This window comes from Ovis canadensis, chromosome 8 (genome assembly GCF_042477335.2).
Source record: "Ovis canadensis isolate MfBH-ARS-UI-01 breed Bighorn chromosome 8, ARS-UI_OviCan_v2, whole genome shotgun sequence".
Taxonomy (NCBI): Eukaryota; Metazoa; Chordata; class Mammalia; order Artiodactyla; family Bovidae; genus Ovis; species Ovis canadensis.
The window spans coordinates 85,167,877-85,193,583 of NC_091252.1; the positions used below are offsets into that span (position 1 = coordinate 85,167,877).

General features: G+C 48.1%; 1 protein-coding gene and 2 pseudogenes across 1 annotated transcript; 2 read left to right on the forward strand and 1 right to left on the reverse strand.

The window, feature by feature from the left end:
• Positions 1–3,211: 3,211 nt before the first annotated feature.
• On the reverse strand, positions 3,212–5,192 carry LOC138444660 (UL16-binding protein 1-like; annotated as a pseudogene).
• An 8,548-nt stretch (positions 5,193–13,740) lies between these two features.
• On the forward strand, positions 13,741–15,449 carry LOC138444661 (tyrosine-protein kinase RYK pseudogene; annotated as a pseudogene).
• A 3,526-nt stretch (positions 15,450–18,975) lies between these two features.
• Positions 18,976–22,616, forward strand: LOC138444662 (UL16-binding protein 1-like). The gene is made up of 4 exons (XM_069597995.1): positions 18,976–19,021; positions 21,074–21,337; positions 21,575–21,853; positions 22,501–22,616. Exons 1-4 carry the CDS (start codon positions 18,976–18,978, stop codon positions 22,614–22,616), a joined length of 705 nt encoding a protein of 234 aa, XP_069454096.1.
• Positions 22,617–25,707: the final 3,091 nt, after the last annotated feature.

Genomic DNA, 25,707 nt, shown 5'->3' on the forward strand with positions numbered 1-25,707 from the left:
ATTGCACAAGTTCCAAGATCTTTGGATCCAGGTATCAGGATTGGGATTGACAGCTAGACTGCATGTTACTTTGAGAGCATTCTTTTTATTCTCTGCTTCCACAATAAATGTAGCCCAATCATCAGTTCCATTTAATCCCATAAGGTGGAGAAAGTGTGAAATATCCTGAGTTCCCTCCTTGATTAGAAAGAGAAACTTGAAGTATTTATGTATTTTGCAATAGTGAGATACTGAGTTAAATATTCATATAAGGAAATAAAATGACTAAAAGAGGCATTCAGGCATAATATTTTGTTTTGTTGGAAATACTCTAAAGTTATTTCTCTGAAGATACAAAGAATCCCTGAGTCCTGTAATGACAGATGGTACTTTTTCCCACTGTCATCATTTGCAACAATGAGATTGACATACAGAAGGGAGTCTGATTTTTCACAAACTAGAAGAATACAGAAAGTGTCCTATTTGTGGAGATTTCTTGTTCAAGTAGTTGAACATTTCAGTGCAGGGATTCCATCCTTAGAACCAAGAGAAAGAGGTAAAATAGGCTGGGGAAAAAAAAAAAAAAAGAGCCTGAGGAGGCTGTTCACCAGATGTGACAAGAGACAGGAGACAGTGCAGCCACCGCGTCATCATAACTGGAAGGCAGGCTCCAGATTCCTGGGTCTCATCTCCTGACTCTAAAGTGAACGCAGGAGAACAAAGGCCGCCAGGCAAAGACTGAATCCTGAGGCCAACAGAGCACCTGTTGGGCTTCCTGGGAGCACCGCCTTCTGCAGAAAAGAAAGAGGCCTTGGTCCAGGAGGCTGAGGAACTCCTGTCACTTTCCTGGGGTTGCCCCTCCCCAGCCCCCCTCCAGCACCCCCCCCCCCCTACTGAGGGGCTCCTATGTCCTCCACCACCACCCCAGGCCCAGCAGCTTCTTGTCACCTCCTCCTTCCTTTCTGCATCACAGAGTCACCCCAGGCCCTGACGCCCCCTGCTCAGGCTCAGGACTGGAGCCAGTGAGGAATCAATCTGCCCCCTTTACTCAGGTCCGGATCTTCCCCGGGTGGGTCTAAAGGACCAGGGAGCAGGTCCCTGGAGGACGGGCTTTGCTTCCTGACAGCCTTGCAGGTCTTCAGGCAAACCTCCTTCCTTCGCTCCCCTCCAGCCTCTGAGCCAGCAGCACACACAGCTCTCAGGATCAGGGTCCCTGTCCCCATCTCTTCCTGGTCACCCCAGCTGGGCACCTCTACCCCAGCTCAGGCCCACCACCCCCAGGCACCTCTGCTCAAGGCAGGGCTGCTAAGTGATGGAAGCTCTGGGTCCCCAGGAGGCTGGTGACATGCAGGCCACAGGCTGAGTTAGAACTGCTGCAGCTCCAGGAGCACAGGCCTAGCCTCAGTCCTTCCCCCAGTCTCTGCTGTGGGGCTCCTGCCTTGCCTGCTTGACCCACGCCACCTCTGTGAGAACAGGCCTTTGGAGTTGGGTCTGCAAAGGCTTTCCCACCCATTCCTCCTGGGATGAGAGCCCTGCCCCTCTCATCTTGGCCCCTGGGTGGGTCCCCTCCCGGGTCCCCTCCCCGCTGACGCATCATGTGGAGCCCCCATGCTGCTCTCAGCCCCCTGGAGTCCTGCCCTCACCCTGAGTGCCTGCTGTTCTCACATCCCTACCGTGGGCCCTGCCAGCCAGCAGTCTGTGCTCAGTCAGGGGACTTGGCTAAACCCTTTAAGCATCAGGAGGCCCTCAGCCTAGTGAAGGCCCCTCCCTTTTCACAATGTCACCTGACAGTGGGGACCTCTCAGACCTCAGGGCTGAGCTTGTCTGAGTTCTGCTCTCAGGTGATATGGGGTCTTATCCTCCTGCTCATTTCCAGGATGAGGAGGTTCAGTGAGAGGCAGGGGTTGGCTGGGATTCACCTTCCCTGGCCTCACGCCAGGCCCTGTGCCCCTGCTTTCCCTCTGAATTCTGCACTCAATACCTATTCTTGTAAATGATCAAGGCTAAGATGCTTATTATGACGAAACTGGGGAGAACTCCAAGGATGATCTCGGTTATGTGGTTGCTGACTGGGGCCGTAGGCTGCACTGTAGCGGGGACTGAGGTCAGTGATGCTGCAAGGAGAGTAAGAGTGAAGCCCTTGTCCAGACCCCAAACTCGGCAGATGCCTCCTCGCCCCCCTGACTCAGTACCCCTACTGTGCAGACAGCTTGCACCCATCACATGGAGGCCTCTGTGATAAGTCCCCAGGCGAGATGGGGGGAAGGGAGGAGCCCAGTCCTATGAGGCTCTGACAGCTAATGGGGGAGCAAGGTTTCCAACACAGCCACTCAGTCCTGCTGTGACATCAGAGATGTGACCTGAGGATGCAGTCCTCAGGAGCTACAGTAGAGGTGGTATTGACATTTTTCCCTAAGTGGAATTGGTGACATTTAGAAGAAGATTCTGGAAACAGGGTACAGTGAGAAATAAATCCCAGAAATCAAAAAGATGTCTACGGGATTTGGATCAGCAAAAATCCACGTTCAGTCATCCAAACGCCTATGCTGTGAGGAGAGACGTCAGGAGGTGGAAGAGGAAGGAAGATGACAGAGCATCCCGGATCATTGTTCTCCAGGAACAACTCATTTTTTAAATTTATTTTTTTACGTTCTTTTATTTTATTTTTATTCATGCCCAAAAACATTGTTAATTAGGCAATAGCCATTAACAATGCTATGGTAGTTTCAGGTGAACAGCAAAGGGATTCAGCCATACACATACATGTAGCCCTTCTCCCTTAAAGCCCTCTCTCATCCAGGCTGGCACATAACACTGAGTAGAGTTCGATGTGCTATACCTTGGGAGCTTGTTGGTTATCCATTTACATATAGCAGTGTGTACATGACCTTCCCTGAGTCCCTAACTAGCCCTTCCCCCGGGTAACCATAAGCTTGTTTTCTAAGTCTGTGAGTCTCTTTCTGCTTTGTAAGTTTTCTTGTACTATTTCTTTTTAGATTCCACATATAAGGCATGTCATATGATATTTCTCCTTCTCTTTCTGACTTAGATCACTCAGTATGACACTCTCTAGGGCCATCCGTTTCAGGAACAGCTTGCTGTAGATGGATCACTTTGCCAAAACACACACACACACAAACACACAGACACACACAACACACACACAGGGTGGGTCCATATCACCTTGAGTGGACTACCAATTCTTTATACTTGTCTCACTTACCTGAGGTCGTCAACATTTTCTCCAGTGCACCATAAAATCCCGAAGCCAGGCCTGACAGTCTCCATGGAGACCTTCTTGAAGAAGTCAGTCACAGCTCTGTCCTTCTCCCACATCTCTTTAATCTGCCTCCTTCCAGAATGATCCACTGTCCAGTGCCCATTCTCTGAATCAAAGCGGAGGCACATTTCTCCATTGAAGCCAAATTGCCAGGATCCACTGATGTGTCCATCGTCTTCACACCAGCACGTCATCCTGCCCTGCAGGGTCAGAGGGTCTGACCCCACCAAGGAAAAGAAAGAGCTCAGGCTCTGGACTTGATGAATTCTTTGCCTCACCGTGTCCACCTCCCCTGGGCCTAGGTAATCTGGCCCCGATCTCTCCTCCAAGGCCTGCTCCTTCCACTGGACTACTAGGGAAGGACCAATACCCAGTTGAATTTTTTACCCATAAGCAATGGATGCAGCTCCTTCAGTATTTGGACTTCCTAAACAAACCTGGACTCGATGGACATGAGTCTGAGCAACCTCTGGGAGTTGGTGAAGGACAGGGAAGCCTGGCATGCTGCAGTCCATGGGGTTGCAAAGAGTGGGACACGACTGAGTGACTGAACTGAACCGAATTGAACTCACCTCTGGGTGTGCGTTTCTCTGGTATAATGTCAGGCAGTTGCCCCTTGAGGAAGTCCCTGATGTCTCTCAGTGTTCCTCTCTGTGTTTCCCAAGTGTTCATAGTTTTCACCTCCTCTCCCAATGGACTTGTGGATTGGATCATGGCGCCACCACAGTCATAGGAGAGAGAAGCATTCCCATCTACCTGGCCTAGAGCCACACACCACGGCTCTCCAAGACGGGTGAGGATCGACAGGGAAGTTGTAGCAAAGAGATTGAGCGTCTGTGAAGGAAAACGCAGCTGAGGGCAGGTTTTGGAGAAGAAGACCCTTTACCTTCTCCCCTCACTTATGTGAGAGCAGAGGAAAGCTGCAGGCCTGGGTTGGTAGAGCAGGAAGGCCCCCCTGCCCCCCAACACCACCTACAGGCTTAGCAAGTGGAGAAACCACATAACATTATCTCTACTGTGCTCATAAGGCTCACACAGAAAGCTGCAGAAAGGAGAATTCACAATTGGTGTCACAGGATTTAGCAAGGCCAGGGAGATGCTGCTGATCTACCACTTGATGGGTCTTGGGATCCTGGAGAAGGCCTGGCCCACATGGCATGAAAGAGAAAATCCAGAACTTCTGAGGCAGGTGGTAGAGGAAGGGATCAAAGGCTCAGAGAAGTGAATGTGCCAGCGAGGACATGGTATGAAAGGGCAGGAAAGTGTGCAGTCCCCCAGGTTCTCTGGAGCCAGAGAGGAAAGAACGAATGAGAAGCATCTCCAACAGCTCCAGGGTGACTTTTGCTGAGGGTCAGGGACGGTGTTGGGACTGGTGTTCCTGTGCGCTTCCAGCAGGAGCGAGGATGGAGAAGGGGAAAGAGCTGATGCCAGGGGGAGTGCCCTATGTCAGAAACAAAGCAGATGCAGAGGCCAAGGGGACCAGAGAGCCCCACTGTAGCCAGGCCTCACTGCAGAGAGTACCACGCTGGCTCCTAGCACAGGGCGATCCTAGAGGCCGACAGATGAGCAGTGAGCCCTGCTAAAAACTACAGGATTGAAAGGAAAAAGTATATAATAAAAAACAGAGACAAACACAAAGCTGGATGTTCAGGAATCTGAGTGCAGACATCCCAACAAAGTGTCCAGGTCCTTTGTGCAGTATCCAGCACTGAGTCAGGTCTTATATTCAGAATCCATTCCTAGAGACAGAGATGCCAGGCATCAGCAAGGAGGGCCCTCTTATCACCACAGCAAGTGCAGAAGTCCTTCTGGCCTTGGAAGCCACACGGTCATTGACTGGGGTAAGTGCACACTTGGCAGAGAAGCCACTCCCACATCCATAAGGACCTAGAGTGGGACTGTCATCATGTCCAGCAGTCTGAAACATCGTCATGGCCCGCCTGTTATTACTGTGGTGCCTGAGATCTGTGTAAGGAATACACATCTGTCCCACGTCCTGCCCACAGGAGTGTCACCCGTTCACTGGTCCTCATAGTGCTCATTTCACATCCATTGCATTTGCAATATGAATGAAAAATCTTCACAGTAAATTACCGTGCAGTGAGGGCTATCATAGAACCGATTTCCAAGTTCACACTTCTGACACTGACCTTCATCCCCCCATAGTACATGTAAGCAATATCATATTCTGGAGAAAATGACAGAGAGGAGTACCAACCTACAATCCTCCAGGGCTGCAGGAGTGTCATCCCTATCCTATCTCCATAATTCCAGTGTGGCTCAAAGATTTCTATAGTTGTACATATGACATATTTCAGGCTCTGCAGACCATAGTTTTCTGTTACAACTGCTGTCCTAGCATGAAAGCAGTCACAGATGAGTGGTGAATGATGATTTGCTTCTTGGGCAGATGACCCAGCAGAGCCTGTGACATCAGAGGTATCTGTGGTCAGAAAGGTGCTATGTGCCGAATATGGCATTTTACTTGGAGGTTCACAACACAGACTCTATGTCCTGAATCAAGGCCATGTGATTTGCAGTGGGGAATACTACATCATTTAAATGTGGCTCCTGGTATGGTCCTGGGTACTGGTGGAGGTGAGGCCTCTGGTCATGAAATTTCAACGTTGTCCATCATGATCTGGGCTCATCAACCTGCAATCGTTAGTTCAGATAGACCAGCCATCAGAGGATTAAATCGATACTGTGCTTAGGCATAAGAAGGGCCAGAGGCAACAAATAAGAGAGAGAAACCGGTGGCCTAGGCCTGACATCAGAATTGTTGTAGGACCACTATTCCTCCAGGCCTGCCCCTGTGGCTCAGCCGTAAGGAATCCACTTGCAATGTCAGAGCTGGAGTAGATGTGGGATCTATCCCTGAGTGCGAGAAGATCCCATGGAAGAGAGCATGGCACCCCACTCCAGTGTTCTTGCCTGGAGAATCTCTTGCACAGAGGACCCTAGTGGGCTATAGTCCATAGGATCATAAAGAGTTGGACATGACTGGAGTGACTCAGCATGCACACACTGTTCTCTGCTCATGCCTGAGGCTTCGTGCAGTGTCCCCTATATCTTCATGGGCCATGGAAACCACTCTAGAGCAGAGGGGGTCAGAGGACATTAGCCCATATCTCCTGGACCCACACTCCTTTCACATTAACCCACAAGGTAGGACAGAGCATGTTGTTGGTTTGCCAACAGGAAGCTAAGCATCCGGTTCTCTAGGCCCTAGGGGATGAGTCATCTGTTACTGTTTTGTGACCCAGGGAAGTCACATGGTTCTTTTTTTTTTTAGGTCATCTTTTCCTGCTGTTACCACAAATGTGGAGATGCAGAATTCACACAGACACCAAATGGCCTGTCGAGACCAACAGTGTTACTCTCTCTCATTTGAAAAAAAGGTTCTCCAACTCCTGTCTTAAATAATAGGTATTTTAGGCCACTGTCCCCATAGTCTCAGGGCTATGAATGTGGGACCAAAGGGTAGAAGTGGAGGGTGCCCATCCTCACCCTTGTGCCCTGTGTCACACACTTTGGGAAACTTTTCTCCCATCTCTCCTGCTTTATGTCCTGGGGGCCAGGCTGGGAGGCTTCTGCTGGGGTGAATTCTCAGGCAAGAGGATAGGGTGCCAGTTGACAGAGGGCAGGTTTAGGATCCCTTCACAGATGGGAAGTTGTTGGAGGCCCTGAGCTTCTTGGGATGGGGAGGAATTCGGAAAAAATAGTGTTGTAACTAAGCACATGAAATTAAAAGAAGCTTACTCCTTGGGAGGAAAGTTATGAGCAACCTAGGTTTGGTTCAGTTCAGTCGCTCAGTCGTGTCCGACTCTTTGCAACCCCATGAATCGCAGCACACCAGGCCTCCCTGTCCATCACCATCTCCCAGAGTTCACTCAGACTCATGTCCATCAAGTCCGTGATGCCATCCAGCCATCCCATCCTCGGTCGTCCCCTTCTCCTACTGCCCCTAATCCCTCCCAGCATCAGAGTCTTTTCCAGTGAGTCAACTCTTCGCATGAAGTGGCCAAAGTACTGGAGTTTCAGCTTCAGCATCATTCCCTCCAAAGAAATCCCAGGGTTGATCTCCTTCAGAATGGACTGGTTGGATCTCCCTGCAGTCCAAGGGACTCCCAAGAGTCTTCTCCAACACCACAGTTCAAACGCATCAATTCTTTGGCACTCAGCCTTCTTTACAGTCCAAATCTCACATCCATACATGACCACAGGGAAAACCATGACTAGATGGACCTTAGTCGGCAAAGTAATGCCTCTGCTTTTGAATATGCTATCTAGGTTGGTCATAACTTTTCTTCCAAGGAGTAAGAGTCTTTTAATTTCATGGCTGCAGTCACCATCTCTGGTGACTTTGAAGCCCAGAAAAATAAAGTCTGACACTGTTTCCACTGTTTCCCTGTATATTTCCCATGAAGTGATGGTACTGGATGCCATGATATTCGTTTTCTGAATGTTGAGCTTTAAGCCAACTTTTTCACTCTCCTCTTTCACTTTCATTAAGAGGCTTTTTAGCTCCTCTTCACTTTTGCCATAAGGGTGGTGTCATCTGCATATCTGAGGTTCTTGATATTTCTCCCGGCAATCTTGATTCCAGCTTGTGTTTCTTCCAGTCCAGAGCTTCTCATGATGTACTCTGCATATAAGTTAAACAAGCAGGGTGACAATATACAGCCTTGATGTACACCTTTTCCTATTTGGAACCAGTCTGTTGTTCCATGTCCAGTTCTCACTGTTGCTTCCTGACTTGTATACAGATTTCTCAAGAGGCAGGTTAGGTGGTCTGGTATTCCCATCTCTTTCAGAATTTTCCACAGTTTCTTGTGATCCACACAGTCAAAGGCTTTGGCATAGTCAGTAAAGCAGAAATAGATGTTTTTCTGGAACTCTCTTGCTTTTTCCATGATCCAGCGGATGTTGGCAATTTGATCTCTGGTTCCTCTGCCTTTTCTAAAACCAGCTTGAACCTCTGGAAGTTCACGGTTTACATATTACTGAAGCCTGGCTTGGAGAATTTTGAGAATTGCTTTACTAGCATGTGAGATGAGTGCAATTGTGCGGTAGTTTGAGCATTCTTTGGCATTGCCTTTCTTTGGGATTGGAATGAAAACTGACCTTTTCCAGTCCTGTGGCCACTGCTGAGTTTTCCAAATTTGTTGGCATATTGAGTGCAGCACTTTCACAGCATCATCTTTCAGGATTTGAAACAGCTGAACTGGAATTCCATCACCTCCACTAGCTTTGTTCATAGTGATGCTTTCTAAGGCCCACTTGACTTCACATTCCAGGATGTCTGGCTCTAGATGAGTGATCACACCATCATGATTATCTGGGTCATGAAGATCTTTTTTGTACAGTTCTTCCATGTATTTTTGCCACCTCTTCTTAATATCTTCTGTTTCTGTTAGGTCCATACCTTTTCTGTCCTTTTTCGAGCCCATCTTTGCATGAAATGTTCCCTTGGTATCTCTCATTTTCTTGAAGAGATCTCTAGTCTTTCCCATTCTGTTGTTTTCCTCGATTTCATTGCATTGATCGATGAAGAAGGCTTTCTTATCTCTTCTTGCTCTTCTTTGGACTCTGCATTCAGATGCTTATATCTTTCCTTTTGTCCTTTGCTTTTTGCCTCTCTCCTTTTCGCAGCTATTTGTAAGGCCTCCCCAAACAGCCATTTTGCTTTTTTGCATTTCTTTTCCATGGGGATGGTCTTAATCCCTGTCTCCTGTACAATGTCACGAACCTCATTCCATAGTTCATCAGGCACTCTATCTATCAGATCTAGGCCCTTAAATCTATTTCTTACTTCCACTGTATAATCATAAGGGATTTGATTTAGGTCATACCTGAATGGTCTAGCGGTTTTCCCTACTTTCTTCAATTTAATTCTGAATTTGGTAATAAGGAGTTCATGATCTGAGCCACAGTCAGCTCCCGGTCTTGTTTTTGTTGACTGTATACAGCTTCTCCTCTTTGGCTGCAGAGAATATAATCAATCTGATTTCGGTGTTGACCATCTGGTGATGTCCATGTGTAGAGTCTTCTCTCATGTTGTTGGAAGAGGGTGTTTGCTATGACCAGTGCATTTTCTTAGCAAAACTCTATTAGTCTTTGCCTTGCTTCATTCCGCAATTTGCCTGTTACTCCAGGTGTTTCTTGACTTCCTACTTTTGCATTCTAGTCCCCTATAATGAAAAGGACATCTTTTTTGGGTGTTAGTTCTAAAAGGTCTTGTAGGTCTTCATAAAACTGTTCAACTTCAGCTTCTTCAGCATTACTGGTTGGGGCATAGATTTGGATAACTCTGATATTGAATGGTTTGCCTTGGAGCTGAACAGAGATCATTCTCTCATTTTTTAGATTGCATCCAAGTACTGCATTTCGGACTCTTTTGTTGACCATGATGGCTACTCCATTTCTTCTGAGAGATTCCTTCCCTGCAGTAGTAGATATAATGGTCATCTGAGTTAAATTCATCCATTCCAGTCCATTTTAGTTCGCTGATTCCTAGAATGTTGACATTCACCCTTGCCATCTCTTGTTTGGCCACTTCCAATTTGCCTTGATTCATTGACCTGACATTCCAGGTTCCTATGCAATATTGCTCGTTACAGCATTGGACCTTGCTTCTATCACCAGTCACATCCACAGCTGGGTATTGTTTTTGTTTTGGCTCCATCCCTTCATTCTGTCTGGAGTTACTTCTCCACTGATCTCCAGTAGCATATTGGGCACCTAATGACCTGGGGAGTTCCTCTTTTGGTATCCTATCATTTTGCCTTTTCATGCTGTTCATGGGGTTCTCAAGGCAAGAATACTGAAGTGGCTTGCCATTCCCTTCTCCAGTGGACCACGTTCTGTCAGACCTCTCTACCATGACCTGCCCATCTTGGGTTGCCCCGCAGGCATGGCTTGGTTTCATTGAGTTAGACAAGGCTGTGGTCCTAGTGTGATTAGATTGACTAGTTTTCTGTGAGTATGATTTCAGTGTGTCTGCCCTCTGATGCCCTCTTGCAACACCTACCATCTTACTTGAGTTTCTCTTACCTTGGGCGTCGGGTATCTCTTCACGGCTGCTCCAGCAAAGCACAGCCACTGGTCCTTACCTTGTATGAGGGGTATATCCTTACAACCACTGTTCCTGACCTTCAATGTGGGACAGCTCCTCTAGGCCTTCTTGCGCCTGCACAGCCACCGCTCCTGGGTTGCTCCTCCTAGGTAGCATATTGAAAAGCAGAGATATTACTTTGCCAGCAAAGGTCCTTCTAGTTAAGGCTATGGTTTTTCCAGTAGTCATGTACGGATGTGAGAGTTGGACTGTGAAGAAAGCTGAGCGTGGAAGAATTGATGCTTTTGAACTGTGGTGTTGGAGAAGACTCTTGAGAGTCCGTTGGAGTGCAAGGAGATCAATTCAGTCCATTTTGAAGGAGATCAATCCCTGGATTTCTCTGAAAGGAATGATATTAACGCTGAAACTCCAGTACTTTGGCCACCTCATTCGAAGAGTTGACTCATTGGAAAAGACTCTGATGCTGGGAAGGATTGAGGGGAGGAGGAGAAGGAGACAACAGAGGATGAGATGGCTGGATGGCATCACTGACTTGATGGATGTGAGTTTGAGTGAACTCCAGGAGTTGATGATGGAAAGGGAGGCCTGGCATGTTTCGATTCATGGGGTTGCAAGTAGTCACACGACTGAGTGACTGAACTGAACTGAAACTTGAGATAAAGCTTGAGCTCATCCAGGCTCTAGGCCTCTGACTTCTCTTTTCTTAGAACATTTTATTTCAAAATCTGTTGTCACTTTTTTCTCTTACTAATTTACAACTCAGGCCTGTTTTCTCAAGGCCCTGGGAGCCATCTCTTTCTTTCTCTTAAGGTGACTTATTAGGGCCATTTATTACTTAAATGTGCTAGCATACTTTATGACCAAGCCCAGATGAAAGGAAGAATGAGAAACTAAGACAAGCTATACACCTAGTGGAAAAGGAAACAATGAAGGATACTAACTTGCTAGTCTATGTGACGAGTTTTTCCACCGTGTATTATCTAATAATGTATAACTTCCTTTATTGCTGTTTAGCCCCTAAGTCATGTCCAACTCTTTGAGACCTCATGGACTGTAGCGAGCCAGGCTGCTATGTCCATGGGATTTCCCAGGGAAGATACTGGAGTAGCATCTGTTTACAGATTTTTGTTTTTGGTTGCCCTGGTTCTATGTTTCTGCATGCAGGCTTTCTCCAGCTGCAGCTAGCAGGAGCTCCTCTCTAGTGACGGTGCTTGGGCTTCTCACTGAGGTGGCTTCTCTTGCTGTGGATTACTGGCCTGAGGCACGTGGCATTCAGTAGTCACAGTATTGGGTTCGGTAGTTATGGCCTGCAGGCTCTAGAGTGTGGGCCTTGGGAGCTATCTCTTTGAATCTGGAGTATTAAAGGAGATAGTGCTGGCATCTCCCAGTCTTTGTAGGAGGGTAGGAGCCTATATTTGGCTCTGAAGTAGCTCAGCTTGTAAAGAATCCACCTGCAAGGCAGGAGACCCTAGTTTGATTCCTGGGTTGGGAAGATTCCAGAGAGAAGGGATAGACTACCCACTCCAGTATTCTTGGGCTTCCCTTGTGGATCAGATGGTAAAAGAATCCACCTGCAATGTGAGAGACCCAGGTTCAATCCTTTGGTTGGGAAGATCCCTTGGAGGAGGGCCTGGCAACTCACTCCAGTATTCTTGCCTGGAGAATCCCTGTGGACAGAGGAGCCTGGAGGGCTATAGTTCGCGGAGTTGCAAAGAGTCAGACAGGACTGAGCAACTAGGCACAGCACAGCACAGGAGCCTATACTAGTCAGCTGGTCCTGCCATACAGAGGACCACAGACTGGATGGCTTACACTACGAACACAGGTTTTTCTGCAGTTCTGTAGGGAGGAAGTCCAAGATCATGGTGCTGGAGGGTTTGTATCTTCATAAGATCAATGGATCTTATTTTTTGATGCATTTCAAACGTGAAAACAATACAACATTTGCCTCAAACACTTCATCATGCAGTTCCGTAACTAATGGTCTTTTCTGCCTTTGAATCTGTACTCTGTCTTCCCATGTCACCATGAACTTCTAATTTAATGAATATTGCTGCATTTTGTTTAATGGACTGTATTAATTTTTTGGTTGTAATATTTAAAGGTTAAGGGTTAAAATTTAGTTTCCCCAGATAGAAATTAAGATGCATCATTTTTAGTTTCTGGCTGTGCCATAAGGCATGTAGGATCTTGTTCCTTAACCAGGGATCAAACCCCTACCCCTGGCAGTCTAAGCATGGAGTCTTTACCGCTGGACCAACAGAGAAGCCCCCCTATCCACCATTTTAATATACATACATATATATAAATATATTTTATAGATATTATAAATATATTTTATATTTATCTTTTTATCTCAGTAAGAGATAAATGATCACTAAAGGGAGCCTCCCCAACTGTATAAATAGTACAAATTGAAGAGCTCTGGTCCATGGATGGAAATGAAGAAAGAACATAAGATAAAAATAGACATCGGGAATCAAGACAGCCTTTCATTACCGTCCCTTTTGGTTGTTGTTAGTCCTGTTCAGAATGATCATCTCCAATACATTTTTAGGGGATATATCAACCAAGCTCCCCTCTAATTTTCAGAAAACAATACGGACCTCAGCTCCAGTATTTTCCCAGAGGACTCATGAATGTGATGTTAACAAGACCACAGTCATAGGAGAGAAAAACCTCTCCATCCACCTGGCCTTGAACCTCACACCATGGCTGTCCAGGACTGGGCTGAGGACTGATGGTGAAATTATAGGAAAGAGAGTGAGCATGTGTGAAGGCAAAACACAGTGAGGGTGAGGTTGGGAGAAAAAGACCCATAGGCCTCCTCCCCCAGTTATGTGAGAGCGGAGTAAGGCTGCAGGGCTGGGCTGGCAGAGCAGGACGGCCCTGTCTGCCACCCCCCACCCTAAACACACCCCAGTTACTAGCTGAGGAAGAGGAGGAAGCCTTGATCAGGCAAAAAACAGCACACAGCCCTGGATATGCCTATCTCCACTCTGTTCAAAAGCTCCACACCTTCCATGAACTGACACACTTTTTTCCAGAGGTGTGCCAGGCCAGCTCAGAAGAAAAGGCCTAAACACAGAGGACTGTGACAATGTCTCCAAGTGTCCTGAGGAGAGATGGGGAGCCTTTGGGGGCTGCTCCTGAGGAAGCAGGATCACAGTGGGGGAGGATGAGCACAGAATCCAAAGCTGGAGAAGAGAGAGTTCACAGTTAGGGGGTCACTGGGCTTAGCAAGGCCAAGGAGATGCTGCTGATCTCCCACTAGGATGGGTCTTGGAAGCCTGGAGAAAGGCCTGGCCCACACAGCATGAGAGAAATTCCAGAACTTCTGAGGCAGCTGGTAGAGGAGGGGATCCAAGGCTCCTAGATGTGAATCTGCCAGGGCGGACACGATATGAAAGGGCAGGAAATTGTGCAGGCCACCAGCTCCATGGGAAAGCCTGATGGACTCCATGGAGCTCGAGAGGAAAGCGCGGATAAGAAACATGTCCAACAGCACCAGTGAGATCTGCCGGGACTTGAAACCTGGGATCTGTGAACCTTTGCTTTAGTGCTTGCACCTGGACAATGATCTCCTCTAGGAACAAAATACAAAAAAATTATAAGGGACCGAAAATAACTGCATGCATGCCAAGTTTGAGTTAATTATGAATGAAAAGATAAAAAACCCAACTGGAAAAGCAGGGTACGGGGTATGATCTCTGCACAGGGCACTGCCACGACGGTGGGCAGGCCACCTAGGCCATCCCTCGGGTCCTAACCTTTGGCCTGTCCATACCCTCACCCCATATAAGAGGCCAGCCTGCCACCCCCCACCCCGCAGAAGGGTATAAGCAAGGAGACCCGTTGCTGGTGCTTGCGCCCTCACACTGCAGCACGTGTCCCAGGGAAGCCTCGCCTGGATTTCTTATCTGGCCTCTTATCCACTTCTGTCAATTAATGTTCTGTTCCTGCCCTCCAAGAGTCTATTTGCCCAGTCCTGTGTACGTTCTGGCAGCTCTTTGATGGGGTTAATGGCTACCTCTACCAAGAGGACTTATGCCATACCCATGTCTGCCGAACCCAGAGCCCCTGCCCCTGCGGCGTCACTGACTCAATGGGCATGAGTTTGAGTAAACACTGGGAGTTGGTGATGGACAGGGAGGCCCTGGCATGCTGCAGTCCATGGAAATGCAAAGAGTTGGACACGACTGAGTGACTGAATGAACTGAACTGAATGAACTGATTAAGGAGGCCAAGAAGCTTGCTCACTAACATACTCTGTGGCAACCACGAAGGGCTACTGTCCCCTTTCTGCCAGAGCATCTGGGCATCTCTGTGACCTCGGGGTGCAACTTCCCCGGAGCCTGCAGCACAAATTAGTAGAGGCCAATAATCCGCAGGCAATTTCTCAACAGGACCTGGTCCACAAGGTCAGATTGCCTGTGGAATGGGTTACCTGGTCAGAAAAGTCCTCCACATAACCCGGCTGCTAGGAGCTCTGCCATTGATGACAGCCTCAAGTTAAGAGTGCAGATAGCCCCTCTCCAGAATCTTGTACCCATGGACTCTCACTGTGTGTGGGACAATGAAAAAGTGGGATCGATGGATGGCTCATGAACGTCTGGTTAAGAATGAGGTCTCCAGACATTCCTGGTGATCCAGTCGCTAAGTTTCCAGATTCCCAGTGAAGGGGCCGGGTTTGATCCTTGGTCGAGGAACTGGATCCCGCATGCTACAACTAAGAAGTCAGCATGTTGCAACTAAGAGTCTTCATGCTGCAGAAAGATCCCAAGTGCCACAACAAAGACCCAATACAACCCCTCCCCCCCAAAAAAAAAGATATTAAAAAAATAATTTTTTTAGTTCTCCATTGCTAGTGATGTGTGGGCCTTCAGAGTGATAGTGTGGGAGTTCATAGCTCTGGGTCAAACACCCTACACGGATGTAGACTCTTTAGAGATATGAAAGAAGGTTATCAAATAACCCAGCCTATTAACTGTCCTGATGAACCATTTGCTGTGATGGCTTGTGCTGGGCCTCAGATTCGGAGGAGAAGCCCAATTCTAGCAGCTGGCCCATTGTCTCACAGGGTTCCATGCAGCCCTGGGGGCCTGTGTCTGACTGTCCTCTCACACTCCCCCAGCATCAGGGGGAAGGTGCCTGCTGAAGCCCCCTTGGAGCCAGCCATTCACATACATCACCCAGCACCGCAGAAGCACATTGTCTTCCAGAACACTGTGCCTTAGGAACGCCATAGCATCTGAACTTTCTAAGACAGACTTAGTGATGTGGAATATTTTCTAGATATCACTTTCATTAGGTTGAACTGAAAATGTTTGTATACATTTTTTGACCAATAAATTTTTAAACAGTATTGTAAAATAAATAGTTTTTAAAATTGTTTCAACGCAAATACTTGGACTAGCTTAGTGCCAAGTGCTTTTTAGTTTTTACTTCATCAAAGTAATATAGTTGATTCACCCTTTGTGCCGGGCTTAGTTGCTCAGTCGTGTCCGACTCTTTGCAACCCCGTGGACTATATAGCCCGTGGAATTCTCCAGGGTTGAATACTGGAGTGGGTAGCCTCTCCCTTTTTCAGGGGATCTTTCTGACCCAGGAATTGAGCTGGGGTCTCCTGCATTGCAGGTGGATTCATTACCTCCTGAGCCACCAGGGAAACCCTTAAGTTTCTTTCTTCTTCTTTTTAAAATATTTATCACAAGTCTTGGGAATTATTTGTCTATAAGATAAAATACTTTGTCTTAGGGAAAGAAAAATGAAAAAATGCTGTTGCCTTGTACAGGAAAAGGCAGTGTTGGAGGAAAAAAACTTAAAAGCTAGAAGGAAAAAAAAGAGAAAAATACAATAGAAACAGAAACTACTCTTTCATGAAAAATTGCCTTAAAAATTTTTTTTTAATACAGAGGAGTTCTACCTTCTTACTTTGGGGAATGTAGGAGAGGAATTCACTGAAACATCTTAAATTTGGCAGATCCTAGCATATGGCACCCCACTCCAGTACTCTTGCCTGGAAAATCCCATGGATGGAGGAGCCTGGTAGGCTGCAGTCCATGGGGTCGCTAAGAGTCGGACATGACTGGTAGACTTTGCTTTCACTTTTCACTTTCATGCACTGGAGAAGGACATGGCACCCGACTCCATTATTCTTGCGTGGAGAATGTCAGGGACGGGGGAGCCTGGTGGGCTGCCGTAATGGGGTCGCACAGAGTCGGACATGACTGAAGCAACTTAGCAGCAGCAGCAGCAGCAGCAGCAGCAGCAGTTCTCAGAGCCACAAGTGGATTTGGGGCAGGTCAATAGTAAACAATGGTGATTTTATTTATTTTTACTTTCTGGAAAAGGAGGATAACTCAATTCCAGAAGGTGCAATCATGGTTTAAGGTTAAGAATCTCTTTTACTGCACCTAGAACAGTGCTATGCACAGAATGGGTGCCCGAGTTGTGTTGCGTAAATTAAAAAAAAAAAGTAAAGAGATTTTGTGCTTATTTTCAAGACTGGCTTAAGCATAAAATGGATTTTTTATAACACTTGAAAAAATTAAGTAATTCAATTTATTAATAAAAAAATTATGTATGCATCATGAGGAAGGCACTCAATGCCTAGCCACCGATCAGCGCCTCCCTGGAGTCAAAGGTCCTCCCAGACAGCTCAGGCTGTTACTGATTGAAGCTGGTTATGACCCAGATCCTACCACTGGTGAAGTTAACAAGTGGTGGAAAAGGACAAGATGGTTTGTCCAGGAGCCCTGAGGAAATAGTGACCTAATGTCTTCAGACCGCCTCCAAGGTTCCAGGTTAGAAACGGGCCAGAGGTGGCTGCTGCAGGGCGCATCAGCCCATCAGGTGGCTGACTTGTGCGTAGTCAGGGTGGTTGGCACAAGGCGAATGTTTGAGCACCACCAAGCTTATGGTTTCAACCAGTCTGGGGGTCTGCGTGCTTGCAGCCAACAGTTTTTATGTGCTGGGGGTCTGCTTCCTGTAGAAGCAACTTGAGGCTTGTGTCAGCTCTTTGTTATCTTTCAGGGAACTGGGAATTTCATGACACTGCTATGTGGCTGGTCACAGTCTAAATTGTTACGTTTCCCAGCCTAAGGAGTGTTTCTTTCTCCATCTTCACATGTTCTAATCCTTAACTCTTAAACCACCATTTGAGACTCACAGAAGGCCTGGCTGACTAAAACTTTTCTACAGACAAGAGGCAGACATATTCCATGGGGGGTGGTCTTTCCCACTAAGGCACCCTAGGGCCCTTTTGGTTACAAGACCATTTATTACCCATTTTTCCATGGTCCCAAGAAGCCTAGAGCCTTCAACAGCTTCCTGTCTCTTGAAGAAAGTCTAAACATGCCCTCTCTCAACTGGCATCTTATCCCTCTGTCTGATAACTCACCCAACAAAACCCCCTGAACTGGCCCCCAGGACCTAACTTAGGGAGAGGAACAGGGTTTCCCAGAGTGTGACACAGGGCTCGAGGGTGAGGCTGGGCATCCCCACTTCTACCCTTTGCTCCCACATTCATAGTGTCTAGGAATTGGGACAGCAGCAGCCTATAATGGTTATTGATTAAGGTAGGAGTTGACAGACTGTTTTCTACAGAAGAAAGTAAATCTCGAAGCATCTTTAGGAAATTTGGTATCTGTCTCTGGGTGCAAAAGAGCTTCCATGTTCGTGGAGCACCAGAAGCCAAATATAATGTGTAAATCAACTGAGAACCAGACTTGTTCACTGTCCTGGTTTCTGACCCCAGTAATGAGTGACCCATCCCGTAGAGAATCATTCAAGAGCTGCTTCAGTTGTCTGTTTACGAACCAGAAACTTACCCTGTCCTGCCTTGTAGCTTCTGGTGGTGGGACTGTGATAGGAGTGTGGATCTGGCTGTTATGGGCTAATGCACCCCCTCTGCTGTAGACTGGCTTCCTTGGTTCAAGGAGCCGCAGGGGACACTGCATGAAGCCACAGATGTGATCAGGGGATAGTGGCCCTGTATCAACGCTGGTGTCAGGCCTAGGTCCCCTGCTGGTACATCTTATTTGTTCCCTGTGGCCCTGGTTATGCCAAGCCACATAATCACTTCTATCCTATGACGGCTGGCCTATCTGAACTAATGGTTAGAGGTTGGGTGAACCCAGATCATGATGGGCAAGTCTGACATTCCATGACCAGAGGCCTCATCTCTGCCAGGCCCCAGGACCATACCAGGAGCCACACTGAATGGTATGGGCTTTCTCACTGCTGGTGGTGTGTCCTTTCTTCAGGACACTAGGAGTCTGTGTTGTGAGCCTCCAAGTAAAATGCCACATACAGCATGTAGCCCCTTTCCAAACACAGATAACTGTGACGTCACTGGTTCTCTTGGGTCATCTGCCCAAGAAGCAGGTCCAGCCACACTCATCATTCATCAATTGTGACTGCTTTTGTGCCAGGACAGCAGTTGCATTGGATACCTAGGGTCTGCGAAGCCTGAAATGTTTCATATGTACCATTAGAGGAAACCTAGGACCTCAGTGGTAATTCAGTGGAGATAAGATAGGGACCACAGCTCTGCATGCCTAGGGAGACTGTAGGTTGGTACTCGTTTCCATGATTTCCTCCAGGAGATGGTATTGTTTACACGTACTATCAGGGGATGGGGAGTCAGGGTCAGAAGAGTGAATGTGGAATTCACGAGGATGGTACCCTCACCCATGGTAGTTTACTAACAACACAGACTGTCCATTCATGTCAGAAGTCCAGGACATGTGCAATGGACACTGAGTGGATCTGTGGACCCAGAGACAATCACAGTTAGCAGGACCTGGGACATGTTACTATTAATTGCCTGGTCCTTGGAGCATCACTTCACAGCACGGGGGCCATGATCATGCTACAGTCCTGTGCGTCGTGTTAGTAACAGACTGGGTCCCATATGAATGTGGGAGTAGTTTCTCCTTCTGCAGTTCCAGTTCAGTTCAGTCACTCAGTGGCGTCCGACTCTTTGCGACCCCATGGACTGCAGCCTGCCAGGCTTCCCTGTCCATCACCAACTCCCAGAGCTTACTCAAACTCATGTCCATCGTGTCGGTGATGCCATCCAGCCATCTCATCCTCTGTGGTCTGCTTCTCCTCTGGCCTTCAATCTTTCCCAGCATCAGGGTCTTTTGCAATGAGTCAGTTCTTTGCATCAGGTGGCCAAAGTATTGGACTTACTTACCCCAGTAAATAACCATGTGGCTCATCGGGAGAGAATGGAAGGACTTCTGTACTTGCTGTGGTGATGAAAGGGCCCACCTCACTGCAACGTGGCTTCTTTCTCTGGTGATGCCTTCTGAGAAGTAGCTCAGTTCTGGAAATTTTGGTAGGGATGTTTGGGAGGGATGGCTGCTTTCAGCCTGCTGATTATCCAGTCTTGTGTTTGTCTCTCCTTGGTTTCTCTCAATCAAGCAGTTTGCATCCAGGTTCACTGACCATCTCTTTGTCTCTAGGATCACCCTGTGCTCTGAGCCGGCATTGTGCTCTCTGCAGTCAGGCCCTGGCTGGCATTGGGACTCTCTAATCACTTTCAGCTTCCCTGATAGCTGAGTTGGTAAAGAATCCGCCTGCAACACAGGAGACCCAGTTTGATTCCTGGGTTAGGAAGATCCGCTGGAGAAGGGATAGGGTACCCACTCCAGTATTCTTGGGCTTCCCTTGTGGCTCAGCTGGTAAAGAATCCGCCTGCAATGCAGGAGACCTGGGTTCAATCCCTGAATTGGGAAGATTTCTCTGGAGAAGAGAAAGGCTACCCACGGCAGTATTCTGGCCTGGAGAATTCCAGGGACTGTATAGTCCATGGGGGTCACAAGAGTCAGACATGACTGAGTGACTTTCACTAATCACTTTGACCATTGTACCAACTTTGCTCCTGACATAGAACACTCCACCTGGAATCTGATCTTTCCCCATTTTCCATCCCTGTTCCTGCCGGAAGCCCATAGGAACACGGTCTCCTACCACTATCCCTGATTTCCGCCAACGTCATCCTTGAGCTATTGGAGATGCTTCCCATCCATGCTTTCCTCACTGGCTCCATAGACTCCATCAGGCTTTCCCATGGTGCCTGGTGTCCTGGACACTTTCTCTCCCTTTCATTCTGTGTCTGCCCTGGCAGATTCACTTCCCTGAGCTTTTGATCCCCTCCTCTACCACTTGGAAGTTCTGGATTTTCTCTTTCATGCCTGTGGGCCAGGCCTTTCTCCAGGCTTCCAAGACCCATCCTAATGGGAGATCAGCAGCGTCTCCCTGGCCTTGCTAAGTCCTGTGACCCCTAATTGTGAACTCTGTCTTCTCTAACTTGAGGTTCTGTGCTCACCCGTCGCCTCTTTGCCCCTCTCCCTGTGATCCTGCTTCTCCAGGGGCATCCCCACAGGCTCCCCATCTCTCACAGGACCCGGGGTTAGATTCTGACAGTGCTCTGTCATCTAGGCTTTTTCTGCATAGCAGCCTGACACGTCTCTGCAAAGGTTATGATGCTGGGAAAGGACCTGGTGGACAAGGGGACACAGCCAGGATGTGTGAAATTTGCCAGGCAGGGGACTCCTCCTTCTCCACAAGGAGAGGAGGGGCACTGGCTGTATGGTGTGTGTTGTGGGGTGTCATTGCTCTGTCAGCCTAGCCTTGCACTTTACTCCGCTCTCACATAACTGGGGGAAGGGGTCTCAGGGTCTTATTTTCCCCAACCTCACCCTCATTGTGTTTTGCCTTCACAGACACTCATTCTCTTTCCTATAATGTCACCATTGATCCTCGGCCCAGAGATGATCAGCCATGGTGTGAAGTTCGAGGAGTAGTTGATCAAAATGTCTTTCTCTCCTATGACTGTGGTAGAGCTAAGATCAAGTACATGAGTCCACTGGGAGAGGAAGTGAAAAGTATGAGCACCTGGGATATGCAGACTGTCACACTCAGAGACACTGCAGACTTGCTCAAGGAGCAAATGCCTGACGTTACACCAGAAAAACAGATAGACAAGGGTGAGTTAGAAAATCCAAATGCAGGAGGAATAGACTGGGGGCTTAGCTGTATTCACTGTTTTCAGGTTAAAAGAAAAAAATTGAATATTGTCCTTCCCTAGTAGTCCAATGGAAAGAGCAGCTGTTGCAGGAGAGACCAGGGCCAGACTAGCTGGACCTAGGGAAGGTGGACCCAGGTAGGGCAAAGAATCTGTCAAGTCCAGAGGCTGAGCACTTTCTTTTCCTCGGTAGGGCCAGGACCTCTCACCCTGCAGGCCAGGATGACATGCTGGCGTGAAGACAATGGTGGACACACCAGTGCATCCTGGGAATTTGGCTTCAGTGGACAACTGTGCCTCCTCTTTGATTCGAAGAATGGATTCTGGACAATGGTTCATTCTAAAGGGAGGCGGATGAAAGAGAAATGGGAGAACGACAGAACTGTGACGGACTTCTTCAGGACGGTCTCCATGGGAGACTGTTGGCTCTGGTATCACACTTTCTTGGAGCACTTGGAGAAAATGTTGAAGACATCGGGTAAGTGAGAAGAGTAGGAGAGAGTGGCAGTTCTCTCATGGTGAAATGGACCCACCCCTCTGTGTGTGTGTGTGTGTGTGTGTGTGTGTGTGTTTGTGTGTGTGTGAAAATGATCCATCAGAGGTGAGCTGTCCTGGTAGAACAATGTCCCGGGGATGCTCTGTCATCCTCTTTCCTCTTCCACCTCCTGACATCTCTCCTCACAGCACAGGCCTTTGTACAATTGAACATGGATTCTCACTGATCCTAAACATGAGAGCATCTCTATGATTCCAGTCTCCTTCTTACCATTCCCTCTTTCCGGAACCTTCTTTTAAATGTCACCAATCCTTCTTTTAAATGTCACCAAATCTGTCAATAGCACCTCTGCTGTCAGCTCCTGAGGACTCCATCCTGATGTCACCATCTCTGATGTCACAGCAGGACTGAGTGACTCTGTTGGAAATCTTGCTTCCCCATTAGCTGTCAGAGTCCCATGGGGACCGGGCTCCTCCCTCCCTCCCATCTCACCTGAGGACCTGTCACAAGGGCCTCCACGTGTGGGTGCAAACAGACTGCATAGTAGGGGTACCTGGGTCTGGGGGGCTGAGGCGGCATCTGCCGAGTTTGGGGTCTGGACAAGGGCTTCACCCTTATTCTCCTTGCAGCATCACCGACCACGGGCCACCCTACAGTGAAGTCCTTGGCCACAGCCATCATGCACATCACCTGGATCCTCCCCGTGCTCCTCACCAGCTTCATTATAACTGTCTTCCTGGGCTGAGTCCTTTCCAGGAGCAGGTACTGAGGGAAGAATTCAGAGGGAAGGCAGGGGCACAGGGCCTGGTGTGAGGCAGGGGAAGGTGAATCCCAGCCAACCCTTGCCCCTCACTGAACCTCTTCACCCTGGATAAGAGCAGGTGGATAAGACCCCATATCACCTGAGAGCAATAACTGCAGACCCAACTCCAAAGGCCCGTTCTCACAGGAAGTGGCCTGGGTCAAGCAGGCAACGCAGGAGACTCACAGCAGAGACTGGGGGAAGGGGTGAGGCCAGGCCTGTGCTCCTGGAGCAGCAGCAGTTGTGACTCAGCCTGCATGTCACCAGCCTCCTGGGGACCCAGAGCCTCCATCACTGACAGGCCCTGCCTTGAGCAGAGGTACCTGGAGATGCTGGGCCTGAGCTGGGGTGGAGGCACCCAGCTGGGCAGGACCGTGAAGAGATGGGGTGCAAGGACCCTGGTCCTGAGAGCTGTGTGTGCTGCTCAGAGACTGGAGGGGAGCGAAGGAAGGAGATTTCCCTGCAGCCCCCCAAGGCTGTCAGGAAGCAAGGCCCCTCCTCAGGGGACCTGCTCCCTTGTCCTTTAGGCCCGCCTCAGGTAGGGTCTGGACCTGAGTAAAAGGAGCAGATTGATTTCTCACTGGCTCCAGTCCGGAGCCTGAGCAGGGCATGTCAGGTCCTGCCATGACTCTGTGATGCAGGAAGGAAGGAGGAGGTGACAAGAAGCTGCGGCCTGGGGTGGGGGTGGAGGACATAGGAGCCCCTCAGTGAGGGCAGGGCTCGAGGCAGGGCTGGGAAGGGGTCACCCCAGGAAAGTGACAGGAATTCCTCAGCCCCCTTGACCAAGCCTCTTTCTTTTCTACAGGAGACAGTTCTCCCAGGAAGCATGACAGGTGCTGTGTCTGCCTTTCTTCTGCTCTTCACTTAGATCCAGGAGATCAGACCCCATGAATCCTGAGTCTCTTTTCCGGATACGACGTCACAGTAGATGCATCACCTCATGGGCTTTATCACATTTGGGGAAATCCTACTCAGCATCTCTAAAACACTAAACAGAAACAATTTATTTCCCCACTTTCTCCTGTTGCTAAGTGATGGAATTTCTACACTAAAATGCTCAAGTAGTTGAAGAAATCGCCACAAAAAGAACACTTTTCATCATATTCTAGTTTGTGGATAATTAGATTCTGCCTCGTGACCTCATTCTTGCAAATGATGTTGCTAGAAAAATACCATCAGCTATTACAGGACTCAGGGATTCTTTCTGTGTCTGGAGAAATCACCTCAGACTATTTTCAATAGAAGAAAGTTTTATTCATGATTATTTCCCTTAATAGTTTATTATGCTGAAAGGGAAGTGTTAGTCGCTCAGTCATGTCTGACTCTTTGCGACCCGGTGGACCTTAGCCTACCAGGCTCCTCTGTCCATGGGATTCTCCAGGCAAGAACACTCAAGTGGGTTGCTGTTTCCTTCTCCAGGGGACCTCCCCAACTCAGGGATTGAACCCGCGTCTCCTGTGTCTCCTGCGTTGACAGGCAGATTCTTTACCATCTGAGCCACTGGGGAAGCCTGTTTACGATGCTGGTGCTGTTTGAATCAGCATCTCAGGACTCCAGCAAGCTTGAAGTATGTGAGAGTTTTGTTTTCTAACCCATGAGAGAGGTCATGATGTTTCACCATTTCTCCGTCTTATGGGATTCAGTGCACCTGGAGATTCTGAGGAAACAGGGTCTGAGAGGACACCCTGTGTTCACAGCAGCACTGCTCACAGCAGCCGGAACCTAGAAGCCACCTAAACGTCCAGCCACAGGTGAATGGATAAAGAAGATGTGGGACATATACACAGGGCAGTATTACTCAGCCGTCAGAAAGAATGAGATAATGCCTATGCAGTAACATGGATGGACCTGGAGATTGTCATATTGAACAATGTAAGTCAGACAGGGAAGCAGAAGCACCTTCTGACATCGCTTATATGTGGAATCCAAACAATTGTGATACAAGTGCTCTTACTTACAAAACAGAAAGAGACTCACAGACTTAGAGAATGAATTTATGGTTTCCAGGGGGAAAGGATGGGGGGAAGGGATAGTTAGGGAGTCTGGGATCAACATGTACATACTGATTTATTTAAAATGGATAACCAGCAAGGACCTACTGTATAGCACACAGAACTCTGCTCAATGTTATGTGGCAGCCTGGGTGGGGATGGGAGGGGAGCTGGGGAAGAATAGATGCATGTATGGAAGTGAAAGTGAAAGAAGGTTAGTTACACAGTCATGTCCGACTCTTTGGGATCCCATGGACTGTCAGCTGCCAGCTCCTCTGTTCATGGAAATCTCCAGGCAAGGGAGTACTGGAATGGGTTGCCATTTTCTTCTCCAGGAGATCTTCATGACCCGGGGGTCGAACCCGGGTCTCTTGCATTACAGGCAAATTCTTAGCAACTGAGCCACCAGGGAAGATAGAGACATGTAAGTGAGGAAGTGTTCGTTGCTCAGTTGTGCCCGACTGTTTGCAACCCCATGGACTGCAGCCCACCAGACTCCTCTGTCCATGAGATTTTCCAGGCAAGGATACTGGAGTGGGTTGCCATTTCCTTCTCCAGGGAATCTTCCCAACCCAGGGATCGAACCCGGGTCTCCTGCACTGCAGGCAGATTCTTTACTGACTGAGCTACAAGGGAAGACCTGTATGTGTGTGTTAAGCCCCTAGCCTGGCTTCTCTGTGCTGCTCATTCAGGATGCCTGCACTCCTCTCTGGGTGTATATTTCTGCCTTGCTTCCATCTTAAATAAATAAACTATTTCTGTATGTCCCCAGTAATAACTTTGGTATCTGTTTTTACAGCTTTTGCCTCCTTGAAACATTCTTGCTTTCAAAGATGGTAAGAGCCAAGGGAACTTTGCATGTAGCCCCTGGTGTTAAGTGTCTAGACTTCCTCATTTGACACCAAGCTACCCAGATTCAATTCCTGAGCAGGAAACTAAGATCCCTCTTTTGCATCACTCACTGCTGTCTCTCTGAGATCAATATTAAGGAAATAGACACCTTATATTACTACACCTTATATTAAGGTGTAAATATGCACCTT

Bases quoted from the DNA above. Each gene is read 5' to 3' on its own strand.
- LOC138444662 (XM_069597995.1), top strand. From the start codon at position 18,976: ATGGGGAGTCAGGGTCAGAAGAGTGAATGTGGAATTCACGAGGATG. The intron at 19,022-21,073 runs GTACCCTCACCC...TTGCCTTCACAG, and splicing joins ATGTGGAATTCACGAGGATG to ACACTCATTCTCTTTCCTAT. The intron at 21,854-22,500 runs GTAAGTGAGAAG...TTCTCCTTGCAG, and splicing joins GAAAATGTTGAAGACATCGG to CATCACCGACCACGGGCCAC.